Raw genomic sequence first — 14,045 nt, 5'->3', positions numbered from 1 at the left:
TACTTATTATCATTGCGAAGAAGTGCAGAATTTATTTCTCTTTTCTTTTCAAACATATGAAAAGAAAAGCAAAGGCAACGGAAAGAAAGACTTGAGCAAGAGGTAGATGAACTAGCTGTGGTAGGATGCTACTCAAGTCCATGCATCTTCCTCATCATACTCACAAACTCATAAACCTTAACTGGGTCTGGAAGTACCTTAGAAACAGACTCCCTTTCCATGCATCTTTTAATCCAAGTAGCCAAATTGGGGCATTCATCGTCTACCTTGAAGCCTCCACATTGCTCGTAAGCGGGAAACCAAGAGGTCATGGGGAAGATCACAATGTCCAGGAAACCAAAACTGTCACCATTGAAGAAGTTTTTCTCTCCTAGAAATCCCTCCAACTGCTTCAGAATCTCAATGAACTCTATCTTCGCTGTCTCCAAGGCCTCTCCTTTGCTCATCCATGTACTGCGCCCTCCTTCGAATAGCTGTAGCATTCAAATAAAATTCATCATGACAAAACTACGACAACATATTAGTTTTAACAAAAGAGAATAAAACAACGACCTTCTTGTCTACGAAATCTGCCCAGAATCTGATCACAGATCGCTCGTAGGGGCATTTCGGGAGCAATGCCGGTGATAGCCACTTCTCTTCAATGTAGTTCATGATGATGAGAGACTCGCAAATTGGCTTGTTGTCAGGCAGCAAGACAGGAACCTTCTTATGTATCGGATTTGAGCGGAGAAGTAGCTCACTCTTGTTGCCTAGCAAGTCTTCGTGCAATACCTCAAACTCGATATTTTTCTCCAGAAGTGCAATCTTTACCCTCAGGGCGAATGAACTCACCCAGAAGTCCAAGAGCACAACTTTGTCTGCGGACATCATCTATTGTTGCTCTCCTTCTTTGCTGGTAACCGCACATAAGGATGGTTCTGCTTAATATGCGGAGAACGATCATTAAATACACGTAAAGCCAATTGATTGACGATACTGCAGAGTGCGTTAAGCCGTTAAATTCTAGGCAATTCTCCTCGTTACTTCATGCTTGTCTCTTTTCGTGGTGTTTGATATGCTTTGATTCTGACGAATAACCCAATAATCCATCACCAGTGGATTGTCCGTCAATCTAAGATAAGATGAACAAGACAATCAAAGTCGCAAAGAAGAGAATTATATGTCAGTTTCATTTCTTGACTAACGTGTTATTTCGATTGGTACTATAAATTCAAGTGTCCAACTTCCACATGCCGATGGATCACCTAAATACCCAATTTGATAGCAGTCATGCCAAGGCCCCAGAGTCCAGGCAAAATTGGGGCTATGGAAGCGACCCGCAATTCTTACATCAAAAACACGAATCAAATATCATAACTATTTCAAATTACCCGACAAAGCAACAAAGGAAACAAGAAATGAACATTTGACTTCACATTTTTATTTAGATCAATAAAATAAAGATACAACTGTTTTATTTCTTCTTGTCTGCTCTCTCTGTTACAATGAAAAAGAAACTGGTACAAATTAGTGAATTACTAAGAACAAAGTTGAAAAAATAGTTTTATGCGGGGCCAACCAACTGCCGCCTCATGACGAGTTACGCCACAGGAGAATAGCTTATGCAGTTTGATCATTGATAGTAGAGAGTCCTTGTCCTACTGAATAATAATCAGAAAGGATTAATATGATGAAGAGACGCAGGCCTTCCATTGAAGTTAACCAAGTGACCACTTAGTGTAAACTTAATCAATTGCCCCTTTAGAAGGTTTTGATCTCACTTTCCACTTCTCAAAATCGCCAATGCTTATCATGAAAGAACTTGCATTGCGATGTCCACCGCCACCATATTTCTGTATACAAAATGAAATAACATGATTTTCCTAAGTAGAGATGATGTGCCTTATACAAAGTAAGAAAACAGGTACGAGAATGACCTGTGAGATGGATGTTGTGTCTTCTAAATCAACACTCCTAAGGCTTACTTTCAACATCTGCTCATTGTTAAGTTCGGGAACTTTATAGACCACTGCACCAATTCCCCTGAAAATTGGAGCAGCAGAAGTGATAACAACGACATAATAGAGCACAGTGCACGATATGAATAATAAAGTTTCCATGATCACAATAAATCTTTCAGGATAATATAGTTTCTTTTGTTTAGAAATAGGACAATATAGTTGGAATTCAAGGGACTACGTACGAACTAAACAACAAGTAATTAAGGTCAAGGTAAAAATGCTCTACTTCTTTATAATCTCTATGTGAAAGAATAATGCTCCGAGAGGACTGATCAGATTAAAGATAAGGAAAGAAAGAGTAAGAAGCTGACCTTAATTGTAGATTCCGGCTCTTATTAGCTAGTTGGTGACCAAGCTCACTTCTCAGATACGAAATAGAATCAGCATCAACAGCCTAAACATAATACAAATCATAAGGAGAAATTATAATTCTCAAAGACATTGTTAACTTATCAACTACTCTCAAACTTAAACTATTAGAAAACGATAATTTATATAATTTATATTTAACACTACTTCTCATTTCAAAGCTGAGATAGATAGACCTAAAAAGTAATCTTAAATTAAATGAATGGAGGTTTTTATCTTTTTTAATTGAAAGAGCTTGACAAAATTTGAACTCAAGTCTTTTGCTCTGATACCTTGCTAACTCACCAATTACATTAAAGCCTACGATATTAGATAATGGTGATTTTATATTTAATAGGCATTTAGATATCCTAATTACTATTTGCTACATTCAGAAGATGCCAACAAAATATAGTTCTTGAATATTTTTCTATACCACCATTATAATATCTATAGCAAATCAAGATGCTAAAGTGACAAACCTTACTTTTAAGCACTCGAAATCATTCTTCTGAACATGAACAACAGATAATTTCCTAAAGAGTAAAATAAAAGTTGGTCTTAATAAAGTCTAGTTTGAACATAAAAAGTTATGACGGATTAGAAAACAAATAAAATATATTGCAACAGGAGATTGTTTTAGAACTTGAGCCAAAATGCTGCTGGTGAAAGAAGAAAGCAGATGATAATTGGCACTTTCCAAGAAAGAAACATATCACATAGAGCCTCCAAACAATGTTGACGCGAACTCAAGGAAAGCATAAAGCTCATAGAAGCAATGAACAGAAAAGCCTTAAGAAAAAATATATATGAAAGAGAGTAGGACAATAATGACTTACCAAGCAATGTCCAAATTGTGCAGAACCTAGTTCAATCTCGTAGGACTGCTCTAGAGCTTCATCTATTAATCGTTGCTTATGTGCTAGTGTCTCTTTACCATGAGAAATGACATGCTCGGGATCCAATGCTAGTAGCTGCACTACTCCAAACTCTTTAGAAGTGAGAGCATGGTAATAGTTTTAGAAATGATAGCACTATAAAACAAGTTAGCAGAAGAAGTATAGACGAATACTGATGCATTTCATGGGTCATACTCAATGCATCTAAAAAGTGAACTACAAGTACAGTTTCTTACCTAATTTAGCAGAAAAAGTATAGACGGATATTGATGCATTTCATGGGTAATATACTCACTGCATCTAAAAAGCGAACTACAAGTACAGTTTCTTACCTGATGAAATAACATTAAATTTACATTAACATTATATTCTATCTCCATATCTTTCAGACCACTGCTGAAGGCCTTGCTATGCGGAAGTGCCCATCTCCAAAGATCACCATCTTCGATAAACTTGAAAAGATTATTCACCCTTTCAAGCTTGCTGTCTGGAAGAAACTTTACTTCAGATGCAGAACTACTGGAGACTACATGACTTTCAGAAGTATTAGCTCTTTCCAAAAGCTTCTGCCTGAAGAAGTCAAATGCAATTGTGGCACCACTCCTCTTCATATCTATAATCTTGGTCACATTCTTTCCGATCACAGCATTCCCACATAAAGTTTCTAATGCAGTCTTATGATGATCTAAAATAGTCACACTGAAAAGAAGAAAAAAAAGGGTAAAAAGAAGACAAACTCTCTGATCAAATTGCAACATGTACTGAGATGAGAACAATTTACATATAAATACCTGTCAACTTTGGACGATAAGTCAGCAACAAAACCAGGGGGGCCCACAAAATCCAGGAGGTAGACAGCATCGATTTCGTCGAGTGGGAGGGAATCACTCCTGGAAGAACACAAGTGACATGAACAATCTACATGAGCTTCACGCGTCCACTTTGATAAGAATCATCAGGTTAGGGTAAAAAAATGGGTACTTGATGGGATCGTAAACGGTGTTGGGGAAGAAGAGAACGGGGAGTGACGCGGCGGAGAAGTAGAGGTGAGCCGCGAGCGCCGCAAAAGCTCCATCGGGGCACGGATAGTGGTAAAGAACCGCCGATTTCTTGAGAGCGCTCATGGGATAAGATGGGTTTAGATGAGAGGACAAAGAAGAATAAGCACGGAAATTGATGGAAATTATGCGGTGCGGATTTCCACTAGTCCACAGCGATGGAATCTTGAGGGCATTGGAAGGCAAAGCCGAAAAATTCGCCAGCGGAGGAGCGCAAGAGGAACCAGGCAAGAGAGGAGTCGCCGCCGAACAATCTTTTTAATTCCATCAAGCAAGTAGATTTATTTATAGGGAAATTTTCAGATAACACCCTATTAAGTAATTTTTGCGCTTCCACTCATGTATTTTTCGTTATTTACGAATCGAAATAAATTATATGCCTTCCTCTTCCACGTCATCGATCCGCGACTAAAGCAACGTAAACCATCTCAACCCTTGATATCAATCCAACTGCCCGAAGAATTCCTACCGCGGATCCAGCCTGCTCTTCCTGTCAGTCTATATAAATCCCTCCAGGTTCCCCATTCCTATCAAATCTCGTTATAATTTCTCCCAAATTTCCCAATTCCACCTTAGCGATGTCGGGGCGAGGCAAGGGAGGCAAGGGTTTGGGAAAGGGCGGGGCTAAGCGCCACCGCAAGGTGCTCCGCGACAACATCCAGGGGATCACGAAGCCGGCGATCCGGCGGCTGGCGAGGAGGGGAGGGGTGAAGCGTATCAGCGGACTCATCTACGAGGAGACGCGTGGCGTGCTCAAGATCTTCCTCGAGAACGTGATCCGCGACGCCGTCACGTACACTGAGCACGCCCGCCGGAAGACCGTCACCGCCATGGACGTCGTCTACGCGCTCAAGCGCCAGGGCCGGACCCTCTATGGATTCGGGGGTTGATTGACTTGTCGTTTGTAAAATCCAATGTACTAGTCTACCTTGGTTTAGGGGATGTAGATTTTGTTGTTATGTTCTGATTTTGAAGAACAAAAGTTGGTCTTAATTTGGTGATTGGTTTAGATATGAAGGGAAATTTGGGTATTATTGGTTGCACGTTAGCTTAGTTTTGCAACTCATGTTAACTTTTTTCATTTTTTTGTGATGGTTTGTGATGATTGGAGAATGTATGCTTCCAACCTTGGGTTTCAATTCTTGTACCATAGAGAATAACTTGCTAATCCAGAAGATGCCTCTTTGCAGTAGCTACCAGTTCTTTTTTAAGCCCACACGATCAAACTAAAGCAAGTAAGATAAGCAACCAACACGAGAAAGGAGTAACATCGCATACAAATATTCCAACCAGTTTTCTCGACAAATAAATTGCTGTATGATAAAAGATTGTAGGACTTAGACATGCAAAAAGATGCTCTCCACCCACATTAGGCGGATATTTACCTCTATCTGGAAATGATTCGCTACTTCCCTGAATGAATATACATAACATTAACATTGATACACGACAATACAAGCAAAAATAAATTAATAAAAATGAGCTCTTTCTTCACTCTTTAGAAAGGAAACTGCTTGCCGGAGAAGGTTTTGCCGAATGACCAGTCCTTTGGGGCGACATTATACGAGGTCAGTGTGACGCCGTCGCTGGATGTGAGCTCAAAAGAGAGGGCCTGCCCGTTGAGGTCAGTGCTTATGTGCCAGTTTTGGCCCCAGTTGCGGCCCATGGGGAGCCAACCGGTGTTACTGCCCTTTATCTTCACCGCCGTCACGTCTCCGGCCCCTGCCACATTACTGATGAGCACCGTCACGAAGAAGCCTCGTCCATCTATAGTAAACCTAACGCCGCCTTCCCGTACGCACTTGACTCTGCATGGACAAAAGTTCCTAGATTCAATTTACAATCATGTATCCACTACCCACAGTAACAATTAGAGTACTTGCTCATACTGAAGTGTGTATCCATGAAGACCCATAAATATCAAATTCAGAACTGTAGCTCTATGTCAAGATAAGAAGCAGCCCGCTTGCCAGAATAGTTGTGTGTGTGTGTGTGTGTGGGTGGGTGGGTGGGTGGGTGGGTGTAAACTCTTCTGTCAATTAGTTACTGAGATACTTCATACATGTGACTCTTAGCCGTATGCGTCAGTCCAATTCGTGACATTAATATATGGTAAAAATGCGTGTAGTAATGACCAAATAAATACATGTGATTCTGGAAAGGGCAAGATGTGCAGAGAGGCTTTTACCCCACCACCTTCCTCAAATTTGGCTACATTACTAGTAGAAATAAGTAGTAGGTGAAGTAGAGCCGAGATCAGGAAAAGGAAATGGAGTCAGAGACCGATATAAGCCCAGTATATCGCACAAGATACCAAATTGGCAACGAGGGAGCCACCCCCTCACCATCGTCTCAATAGTGTGAGAGATTATAGAATGTGTCTATAATGCCTAACAAACGTTTGTCTCGATCTCTTGATGACAAAGGCCTCGCATTAATTCAAACATCTGATAGATGCTCTTCGCCCAGCCCCATACATCCTAATTGGAAAGCAACCCATGATGGTCCAGAATCTAGCAGGACAAACTCTCACCGCCATTATAGGACCCCACTTTCTTCTCCTTTCTTTTCTCAGCCAGGTCTTGGAAATCCACAATGGCATTTTGACAACAAATGTTTGAACGTTTCTTCCGATCTAGATGTAAATGCTAGACCTTTAATTCAAAACCCTATCTTTAAACCAGATCTAAGGGAGATAGAAGTCTTACCTTCGGTACTGGATGGGCATGACGCCGGCTTTCCAGATCGCGATCTTCTCGAAGGCCTGGATCGGCATCAAGAAGTGATGATTCGGGGGGTTGCAGACCCCGCCGGCGTCGGACGGCAGCCCGTAGTTTGGGGGGCAGAAGTTGGTGGCCGTAACGAGGATCGATGTGCCGGGGAGGCAGTACTTGAGCTCCTCCACGCACCGCACCTCGTAGCATCCGCCGCACGCCGCTCCCTTCTCGAACAGCGACTCGCTCAGCCCCGCCGTCGCCATGCCGTACCCATTCCGGCCCAGATCGCCGAACCCACAAGCTCCTCCTGCTCGAGATTTGAGGAAGAAGTATTAAGGGTAGGATCGAGAAGATGGTTATGGGGGTCTGAGGAGCTTTACCGATGGAGTCCTCGGGGTCGGCGGCGTAGTAGGAGGCATGGGCGGATCGCCACTCGGTGAGGGCGGAGGACCCGGAGGATGATGGTCGCTGATGTGCTTCTACGGCTGTCGAGACGAGGAGGAGGAGGAGGAGGAGAAGAAGGGAGACGGCGATATTTGATGGCGGCGGCTGTGGCGGCATCGTCTCCTCTTCTTCTTTTGTTTGGGGGCGGCGTTTTGGTTCCGACTAGTGTTTGTTAGATTGCTTGAGTGAAGCGAGCAAGAGAGTGGAGAAAAGAGTAAAAAGAGCAGTAATGGGCAGTGGAAACTTTTGGGGGCTTCTGCTTCTGGGGTCTTCCTATTTTCCTTCAAACACGTCTATTTTAAAGCATCTGCTTCTTTTGTTGTTTTTGTTTTTTGTTCTGTTTCAGTAAAACTTCCATCTTTTTATTTGGAATGGAAAGTCTTCAAAATGCATCGCTATTCTTTTTTTTCAAGTTGGGCCAGTCGATGGGGGCATAGTCATGGGCCTAAACCCAGCAACACTGGCCCATCATTAGTTTGGGCCGAAGTAATTGTTTACAGAAAAAAGAGAAAAGGACTATTGATGCACACTCCTTTACCAAATGTAATGCATAAGATACATTTTAAGCCACGGGATTCATATGCACTTGCAAAAGTTGATCTTTCGGTTATATTGATTCCTGTGCTCTGATATTTAAAACCCAAAGATACCTTAAAAAGTGAATCAAAACTTGTAAGTTGAAATTAATCCGAAACCTATTCTATTTACCTCCCATGGCAAGTCACATGAGAACTTTGGTTGCCGTTTCCAGACGCCAGCCGTGAAGGATCGATCCCAATACCACCGAAATTTACAACACGATGTACTTTCTTATGTATTCAGTCTCTCGTCCGGGCTATGGGCTACCTCCTTCTAGTCGTGTTGCATACGTACGAGATAAATTAATCAAACAACTACAAGAAACGAAGTATTAGTATTAGAGTGTTGGTGATGCTACGTGTATTGGTACAGTAGGAGAAGGTGGAGGGAGAAGCATAAACTGGGAAAAGAGAAAGGCACCCAAAGATGGATTGATGAAAAGGAAAAGTAGGGGTGGACAAGTTGGCGATCGAAAGGAGGTGGAGGTGGAGGTGGAGGTGGTGGGGGGCCAGCCTAAGTGATCCCTGTACTGCCACATGGAGATTTTGTAGCACGTGTCAAAAGTCCGTTGGATAGTAAGGTCAGCTAGACGTTTCCAGCCGTAGTGCTCCGTTCTGCCGCGCCGAGTTTTTGGGCAAATCTCGTTTACTTATATCTTATATTAAAGAGTTTATTTATATCTTAACCTTCTAAAGTATCGCTTGTTTACTATCTTATTTCAAGGAAGAAAAGATAAAATTGAAAGATAACATTAATATATTTTTTTCTTACCCCAGTTTGGTTAATTAAGGCTAGAAAAACGACAAGTTAATTAAATGAAAATAGACGATAGGGATTTAACTACAATTAATTATTGACCTGTTCATCAATCCCGATGGGAATTGTCGGTGGTGGTGAGCACATGGGGGAGGGAGCTCGTCGGCGATCCAACTCGTCGTCGGGAGTTGCGTGTGAACGTGGCGTCGATGCCTCAAAGCCGCCAGAATCCAGCGTAACCCAAGGCCTCGGCCCTTTTACGATAAGAGCTGACTAGACATCTGGTTGTGGACCCACATGGCACCCAATGGCGGTTCGCCACGTTGGCTCCGCAGCCCTTTAGCGGCAAAAGACAAGAATAGAAGCTTGGGATATTTCTAGCCATTGATGTAAAGGGGGGGACCCCCCCCCCCCCCACCTACTATAGCGAAAGCAAAAGCCAAAGCTAAGAGCTTCTTCTAAACGATGGCGAGAATCCATTCTCAATTGACACAAAAAAGACTCCTCAGAGCTCATTATAAAGCCATAGAGAATGGCTGCCCTCCCTCCCCTTTCTCTCTCTCCCTCTTCCTCTTCCTCTTCCTCTTCCTCCTTTCTCCAATCCATTAGTTTGGCTTTCTCTCAGGATATATAATTTTGTACATTGGAGGATTAGAAGGTGGTAAGTAGGGGGGGAAAGAAAAATATGGCGCCTATGAGCCTGCCTCCTGGTTTCAGATTCCATCCCACAGATGAGGAGCTTGTGGCGTACTATCTCAACAGGAAGATTAATGGGCGTAAGATTGAGTTGGAAATCATCCCCGAGGTTGATCTTTACAAATGCGAGCCATGGGATTTGCCAGGTACCATCGAATTGTTTCCTTTGAGAGATCTCATAGTTTAAATTAATGGAAGAACATGTTTATATATAGGATTACTAAATATTCCAGCACTAAGCAAACAAACAAATATTGATATTAAAATCCATGCCGAATATAAAGATCGATCGCATTGCTTGAGGAGAATTCGTTCTAGGTTGCAATCCTTGGTTGGTTTCTAAGGCAAGTATAATTTTGTATAGAATATATGATAAAGTAATGGTTTCTAAGGTTCTGTTATAGAAGGAATTTCCAAGACTCGACTTCGCTTCGGTGACACTTTATCCATCCTAGCTAGAGTCCCATTTTATACTGAATTTAATGCAGAATTCAGCTACAGTTAAGCTATATGGCAATCCCTCTACTAAAGAGTAGGTGATATAATATAAGTAGGATCCTCTCAATTCTCTCTATCATCTCATGCTTTTTTGCTTTACTGCCTACTTCTTTGTTCTGCTATCACCTTCAACTGGAATCTCCTTGTCGCTTTAAAACTCGAAGCTCGTTAGGTACGTAGGCCAAATCGTGACCAGAGTTTCCAAGACAGGAAATACAAATGGAGATCGACCCAAGTCAAGAAAGTTGCAAAAGAAAAGGTGCATGGTCTCCAAGACTCCTCAAAGAGAAAGAGAGTTACTACATAGTTAATGTGGTCCTCCGCTCCTTTTCCCATGCATTATTATAAAGCATATCTAGGGTTTGGTGTGGCATGAATTTATATTTTGTCTCCATTAATCATCAAAAGTAGCAACTTCTTAAGGAACTTTAATTTCTCTTTATTTGAATTTCTCAAAGAGCTAGATGGGGGTTATATATGCATGCGATATTAGTGATGCTAATGAATTTGCCAACTTAATCTGAATTGTACCAGAGAAATCCTTTTTACCTAGCAAGGATCTTGAGTGGTACTTCTTTAGCCCTAGAGATCGTAAGTATCCGAACGGCTCGAGGACGAACCGGGCAACGCAGGCCGGCTACTGGAAGGCGACCGGGAAGGACCGGAAGGTGAACTCCCAGCGGCGGGCGGTCGGCACGAAGAAAACCCTGGTCTATTATCGCGGCCGAGCACCTCATGGATCTCGAACAGATTGGGTCATGCACGAATACCGCCTCGACGAGAAGGAATGCGAGATCGCCACCGGTTTACAGGTGCAGATTAGCTTATAAACCTGTACATTCTAGTTCCTTCCAATGGTTTGAGCATTTCATGTAATATTTGATTGCATCACCTTTAATGCGTTTATATATGTATGCACTAGGATGCATATGCTCTATGTCGTGTATTTAAGAAGAGTGCACCAGGACCTAAGATAATAGAGCATTATGGAGCTCCTTATGAGGAGCAATCTCAATGGATAAACAGTGATCGTTCGCCAACTTTGGAGATAACTTCGGATGGAAGAGGAGATCAGGAGTTGGAGAGCTGTGACTTCTCCTTCATCCCGGAGACTTGCTCGTCGGAGATGACGCGGGGTGCGTCGCAGAGTTCGCCGGCAGTGGATGGCAACAAGTGGATGCAGTTCTTGACGGAAGAAGCGTTTAACGCTACAACCTCCTTCTGTGATCCTACTGGCTTCTCTTTCTTGCCATCAAAGGTAAGTTATATTAATTATTGGAGCACGTACTACTTAAATCTTTGTTATATGTTGTTGCATATTCTATCTATTACATCGTAATTAAAGGCTGATGATGGTTATTATTCTATCTATGCTTTAGAAATAACCCTAATTACAAGCAAGAGGTAATATATTAATTGTCAATATATTCTAAAGCTTCATCAATTTTAGCTCCAATAATAGATAACTAGTAACTTTATATGGATGGCAAATTTTGAGAATCCAAATTGACCATCTAAATAATGCAGGTGGATGTGGCATTGGAATGTGCGAGGCTTCAACACAGGCTCTCCTTGCCCCCCTTGGAAGTGGAGGACTTCCCGCAAGTCAATTTCAGCAACTCGAATTCCCTCCACACCGAATTTTTTCATCACGACAACAACAACAACAACAACAACAACAACAACAACAACAACAACAACAACAACAACAACAATAACAACAACAATAACAATAACGAAGTGGATATCTTGCAAGAGATCCTAAGCGTAGCATCTGCCTCTCAAGAGCTTATCAACAATTCCAACTACCCTGATCACATATGGCCTGGAAGTAGTAGCGCACACTTTACTGATCATGACTTCCAATCTCTGCTGGAGCTCAACAAAAGCAACGCGTCGATGCAATTCTCTCACGTTGATCCTGTGAGGTTGATAGAGATAAGTGATTTGGAAGAGGAGTTTAAGGAAGAGAAGAAGAGAGTGGAGAATCTGAGAGGGGTCAAGATGTTGTACAATGACATGGCTGAGGTAATATTAATTAATATATTTGCCTAAGTCAATAGATATTATTAAATCTCAATAAACTGGCTTATTTCAGATAAAATACTTAGATCTCTTTCTTTTGTCAACCAGATAATATTGGAAGGAGGGGAAAGCAGTGCAAAAGAAAGCATCACGAATTACCCTTTAGGAGAAACTGGTGACGGTACTAAAGGTACATATTCGAACGGCAAAATATTAATCTATATCCCGGCTCCTACATTTCTTTTTTATCGTTTCGAAAATAAATATATACTTTGAGTTCGTTTTGGTTAACTCAAAGCTAGATTGCAGGAGAAGCCGATCGCCTGGCCAATTCAACTGACGTAGATTACGTCGACGGCGATCCCATCTTCTGGCAATCTCAACCTGATAACTTCGCCGCTGGTTTCTTCGATATTAATCCTCTCGGAGCTCACCAAGCTCATGATGATCACCGCTGTGATGCCTATGAAACCAATCCAAGTTTCGACGACTACGAGAAGGTTGATGTCAGGCAGGGCTTCTTTGTATCAAGAGGTGGCGTGGCCCAGACTTACTTTCATCGAGTTGAGCCTCCCAAGAAGGTTAGCCTCCATTTGAATCCAATAGCAAGAGAAGGTTTGGTAATTGAGAGGCTTCGACTTCCAATACTTAGCAAGTTGAAGGCTCTCAGTGGAAATTATATCTCTATGAAGCCATGCACGAGGAGTTTGTTAGGCAATGCAACAGTGAACGGGATGATACAAATAGTTATGGTTATGTTAACCTCATGTGTATATCTTGGGGAGGTATCAGGAGAAGCCATTTCCAATGAAATGAAGCCTGAGAAGAAATCTAACAAGTGGATGGATGATGAGAAGAGCGTCTGGTTCCCCAAAGTGAGAGGAAGAGGGATATCCAGAATGCTTTTAAATTGGAAATGGGCCTTCTTAGTAGCTCCTTTGGCTCTTTATGCTTCAGGATTCAACCATTTCTAGCCTTTGATTTACTCTTAGTCTCATTCATCTACCATTAATTATTATTAGTTAATTTTACATTTTATTGAAGCTGTAATCATATTGTAATCATGGCAAGATGTATGTAAGTGCTTCCTTTCTTAACAGTTTAAGGAAACAGTTGGGTTAAGTAGAGAACGTTTTTCCTAAGTAGTATTCTTAATCATAATTGTTTAATTCTTTCCTAGCTGGCAGCAAATAGGGGTATAATCGAGCCGAGCTCTGATCAAGTTTAATTCGAAATTAATTTCAAGCTTGAATTTAAAATTAAGTTTGAACTAATTTAATTTTAATTTGAGCTGATTTTTAGTACTACATATTTAAGCTTATTTAATTAAACCTAAATTGAGCCTGAATTAAGCTTGTATTGAATCAAATTGATTTGACAATATGTATACAAATAATTTAAACTACGAAAACATAGAGATTATGAAAACCTAAACTAATAAAAATATGATTAAATGTACACTTGGACTAATATTTCCTTCAATTTCAGTCATAAAATAGCTAAATATTAATACAACCCTAGACTAAAATAACTCATGTTGAGCTAAGTTGATCAAATATTATAATCTTATTTTTTATAATTTATATAATCTTTAAATATTATAATCTTATTTTTTAGCCATGTTGAGCTAAGTTGATCAAATAACTCATGATCAAGCTCAGTCGGATATTAATTTCGAGTCTGGTTCAACTGCTCAAGCTTGAATCAGTTCAATTCCCAGTTGAGCTTGATCAAGCCTTTAGAGGTGATTAGATGGCCATGCTTATCCAAGTCCAACTTGAACTTGCCCAAAATGATCCGAGCTAAGTCTGCTCGAGCCTGACTAGGTCCTAACCTAACTTGATTTAGTAATAGGCGATGCAAGTCAGACCCTTGCTTGCTCAGCTCAGTTTGAAATACCAACTCGACTAGCCCGCTCACAGCTCGCTCGTGATTATTGGTATTTCCCTATTAAAAGTAATTAAAATATTTTGATACGCTCGAGCCTAGCTTGAGATCCAATCCAATCCGACCAGATGATCA

General features: G+C 41.2%; 5 protein-coding genes across 5 annotated transcripts; 2 read left to right on the top strand and 3 right to left on the bottom strand.

Annotated features, from left to right (window-relative positions):
* Positions 1 to 3: 3 nt before the first annotated feature.
* Positions 4 to 870, bottom strand: LOC140763906 (probable glutathione S-transferase parC). The gene is made up of 2 exons (XM_073102286.1): positions 553 to 870; positions 4 to 473 (listed from the first exon to the last, which is right to left on the bottom strand). Exons 1-2 carry the CDS (start codon positions 868 to 870, stop codon positions 129 to 131), a joined length of 663 nt encoding a protein of 220 aa, XP_072958387.1. The 3' UTR covers positions 4 to 128.
* A 537-nt stretch (positions 871 to 1,407) lies between these two features.
* Positions 1,408 to 4,576, bottom strand: LOC140763790 (uncharacterized). The gene is made up of 7 exons (XM_073102141.1): positions 4,232 to 4,576; positions 4,042 to 4,140; positions 3,583 to 3,949; positions 3,191 to 3,325; positions 2,315 to 2,397; positions 1,920 to 2,025; positions 1,408 to 1,835 (listed from the first exon to the last, which is right to left on the bottom strand). The coding sequence occupies exons 1-7, from the start codon at positions 4,372 to 4,374 to the stop codon at positions 1,728 to 1,730; spliced, it is 1,041 nt and encodes a 346-aa protein (XP_072958242.1). The 5' UTR covers positions 4,375 to 4,576; the 3' UTR covers positions 1,408 to 1,727.
* A 258-nt stretch (positions 4,577 to 4,834) lies between these two features.
* On the top strand, positions 4,835 to 5,339 carry LOC140763791 (histone H4). Its single transcript, XM_073102142.1, has one exon. It carries the CDS (start codon positions 4,887 to 4,889, stop codon positions 5,196 to 5,198), a length of 312 nt encoding a protein of 103 aa, XP_072958243.1. The 5' UTR covers positions 4,835 to 4,886; the 3' UTR covers positions 5,199 to 5,339.
* Positions 5,340 to 5,544: 205 nt separating this feature from the next.
* LOC140761870 (expansin-A10) lies at positions 5,545 to 7,928 on the bottom strand. Its single transcript, XM_073099381.1, has 3 exons — positions 7,406 to 7,928; positions 7,017 to 7,332; positions 5,545 to 6,116 (listed from the first exon to the last, which is right to left on the bottom strand). The coding sequence occupies exons 1-3, from the start codon at positions 7,584 to 7,586 to the stop codon at positions 5,807 to 5,809; spliced, it is 807 nt and encodes a 268-aa protein (XP_072955482.1). The 5' UTR covers positions 7,587 to 7,928; the 3' UTR covers positions 5,545 to 5,806.
* A 1,399-nt stretch (positions 7,929 to 9,327) lies between these two features.
* LOC140761968 (NAC domain-containing protein 54-like) lies at positions 9,328 to 13,113 on the top strand. The gene is made up of 6 exons (XM_073099530.1): positions 9,328 to 9,646; positions 10,533 to 10,810; positions 10,921 to 11,256; positions 11,526 to 12,026; positions 12,132 to 12,213; positions 12,333 to 13,113. Exons 1-6 carry the CDS (start codon positions 9,490 to 9,492, stop codon positions 12,995 to 12,997), a joined length of 2,019 nt encoding a protein of 672 aa, XP_072955631.1. The 5' UTR covers positions 9,328 to 9,489; the 3' UTR covers positions 12,998 to 13,113.
* Positions 13,114 to 14,045: the final 932 nt, after the last annotated feature.

Source organism: Typha angustifolia, chromosome 7, assembly GCF_048772165.1.
Source record: "Typha angustifolia cultivar Huaian chromosome 7, ASM4877216v1, whole genome shotgun sequence".
NCBI lineage: Eukaryota > Viridiplantae > Streptophyta > Magnoliopsida > Poales > Typhaceae > Typha > Typha angustifolia.
This window is presented reverse-complemented; position numbering and strand designations above follow the sequence as displayed.

Excerpts from the sequence above, each read along its gene's own strand:
- LOC140763791 (XM_073102142.1), top strand. The coding sequence starts at position 4,887 with ATGTCGGGGCGAGGCAAGGGAGGCAAGGGTTTGGGAAAGGGCGGGGCT.
- LOC140761968 (XM_073099530.1), top strand. The coding sequence starts at position 9,490 with ATGGCGCCTATGAGCCTGCCTCCTGGTTTCAGATTCCATCCCACAGAT. Across the intron at positions 9,647-10,532 it reads CGAGCCATGGGATTTGCCAG|AGAAATCCTTTTTACCTAGC; the intron begins GTACCATCGAAT and ends GAATTGTACCAG. Across the intron at positions 12,214-12,332 it reads AACTGGTGACGGTACTAAAG|GAGAAGCCGATCGCCTGGCC; the intron begins GTACATATTCGA and ends GCTAGATTGCAG.
- LOC140763906 (XM_073102286.1), bottom strand. The coding sequence starts at position 870 with ATGTCCGCAGACAAAGTTGTGCTCTTGGACTTCTGGGTGAGTTCATTC. Across the intron at positions 474-552 it reads CAGATTTCGTAGACAAGAAG|CTATTCGAAGGAGGGCGCAG; the intron begins GTCGTTGTTTTA and ends TGAATGCTACAG.
- LOC140763790 (XM_073102141.1), bottom strand. The coding sequence starts at position 4,374 with ATGAGCGCTCTCAAGAAATCGGCGGTTCTTTACCACTATCCGTGCCCC. Across the intron at positions 2,398-3,190 it reads CACAATTTGGACATTGCTTG|GCTGTTGATGCTGATTCTAT; the intron begins GTAAGTCATTAT and ends TATTATGTTTAG. Across the intron at positions 2,026-2,314 it reads AGCCGGAATCTACAATTAAG|GGGAATTGGTGCAGTGGTCT; the intron begins GTCAGCTTCTTA and ends TCCAATTTTCAG.
- LOC140761870 (XM_073099381.1), bottom strand. The coding sequence starts at position 7,586 with ATGCCGCCACAGCCGCCGCCATCAAATATCGCCGTCTCCCTTCTTCTC. Across the intron at positions 7,333-7,405 it reads CGACCCCGAGGACTCCATCG|GAGGAGCTTGTGGGTTCGGC; the intron begins GTAAAGCTCCTC and ends AATCTCGAGCAG. Across the intron at positions 6,117-7,016 it reads ATGCCCATCCAGTACCGAAG|AGTCAAGTGCGTACGGGAAG; the intron begins GTAAGACTTCTA and ends TTGTCCATGCAG.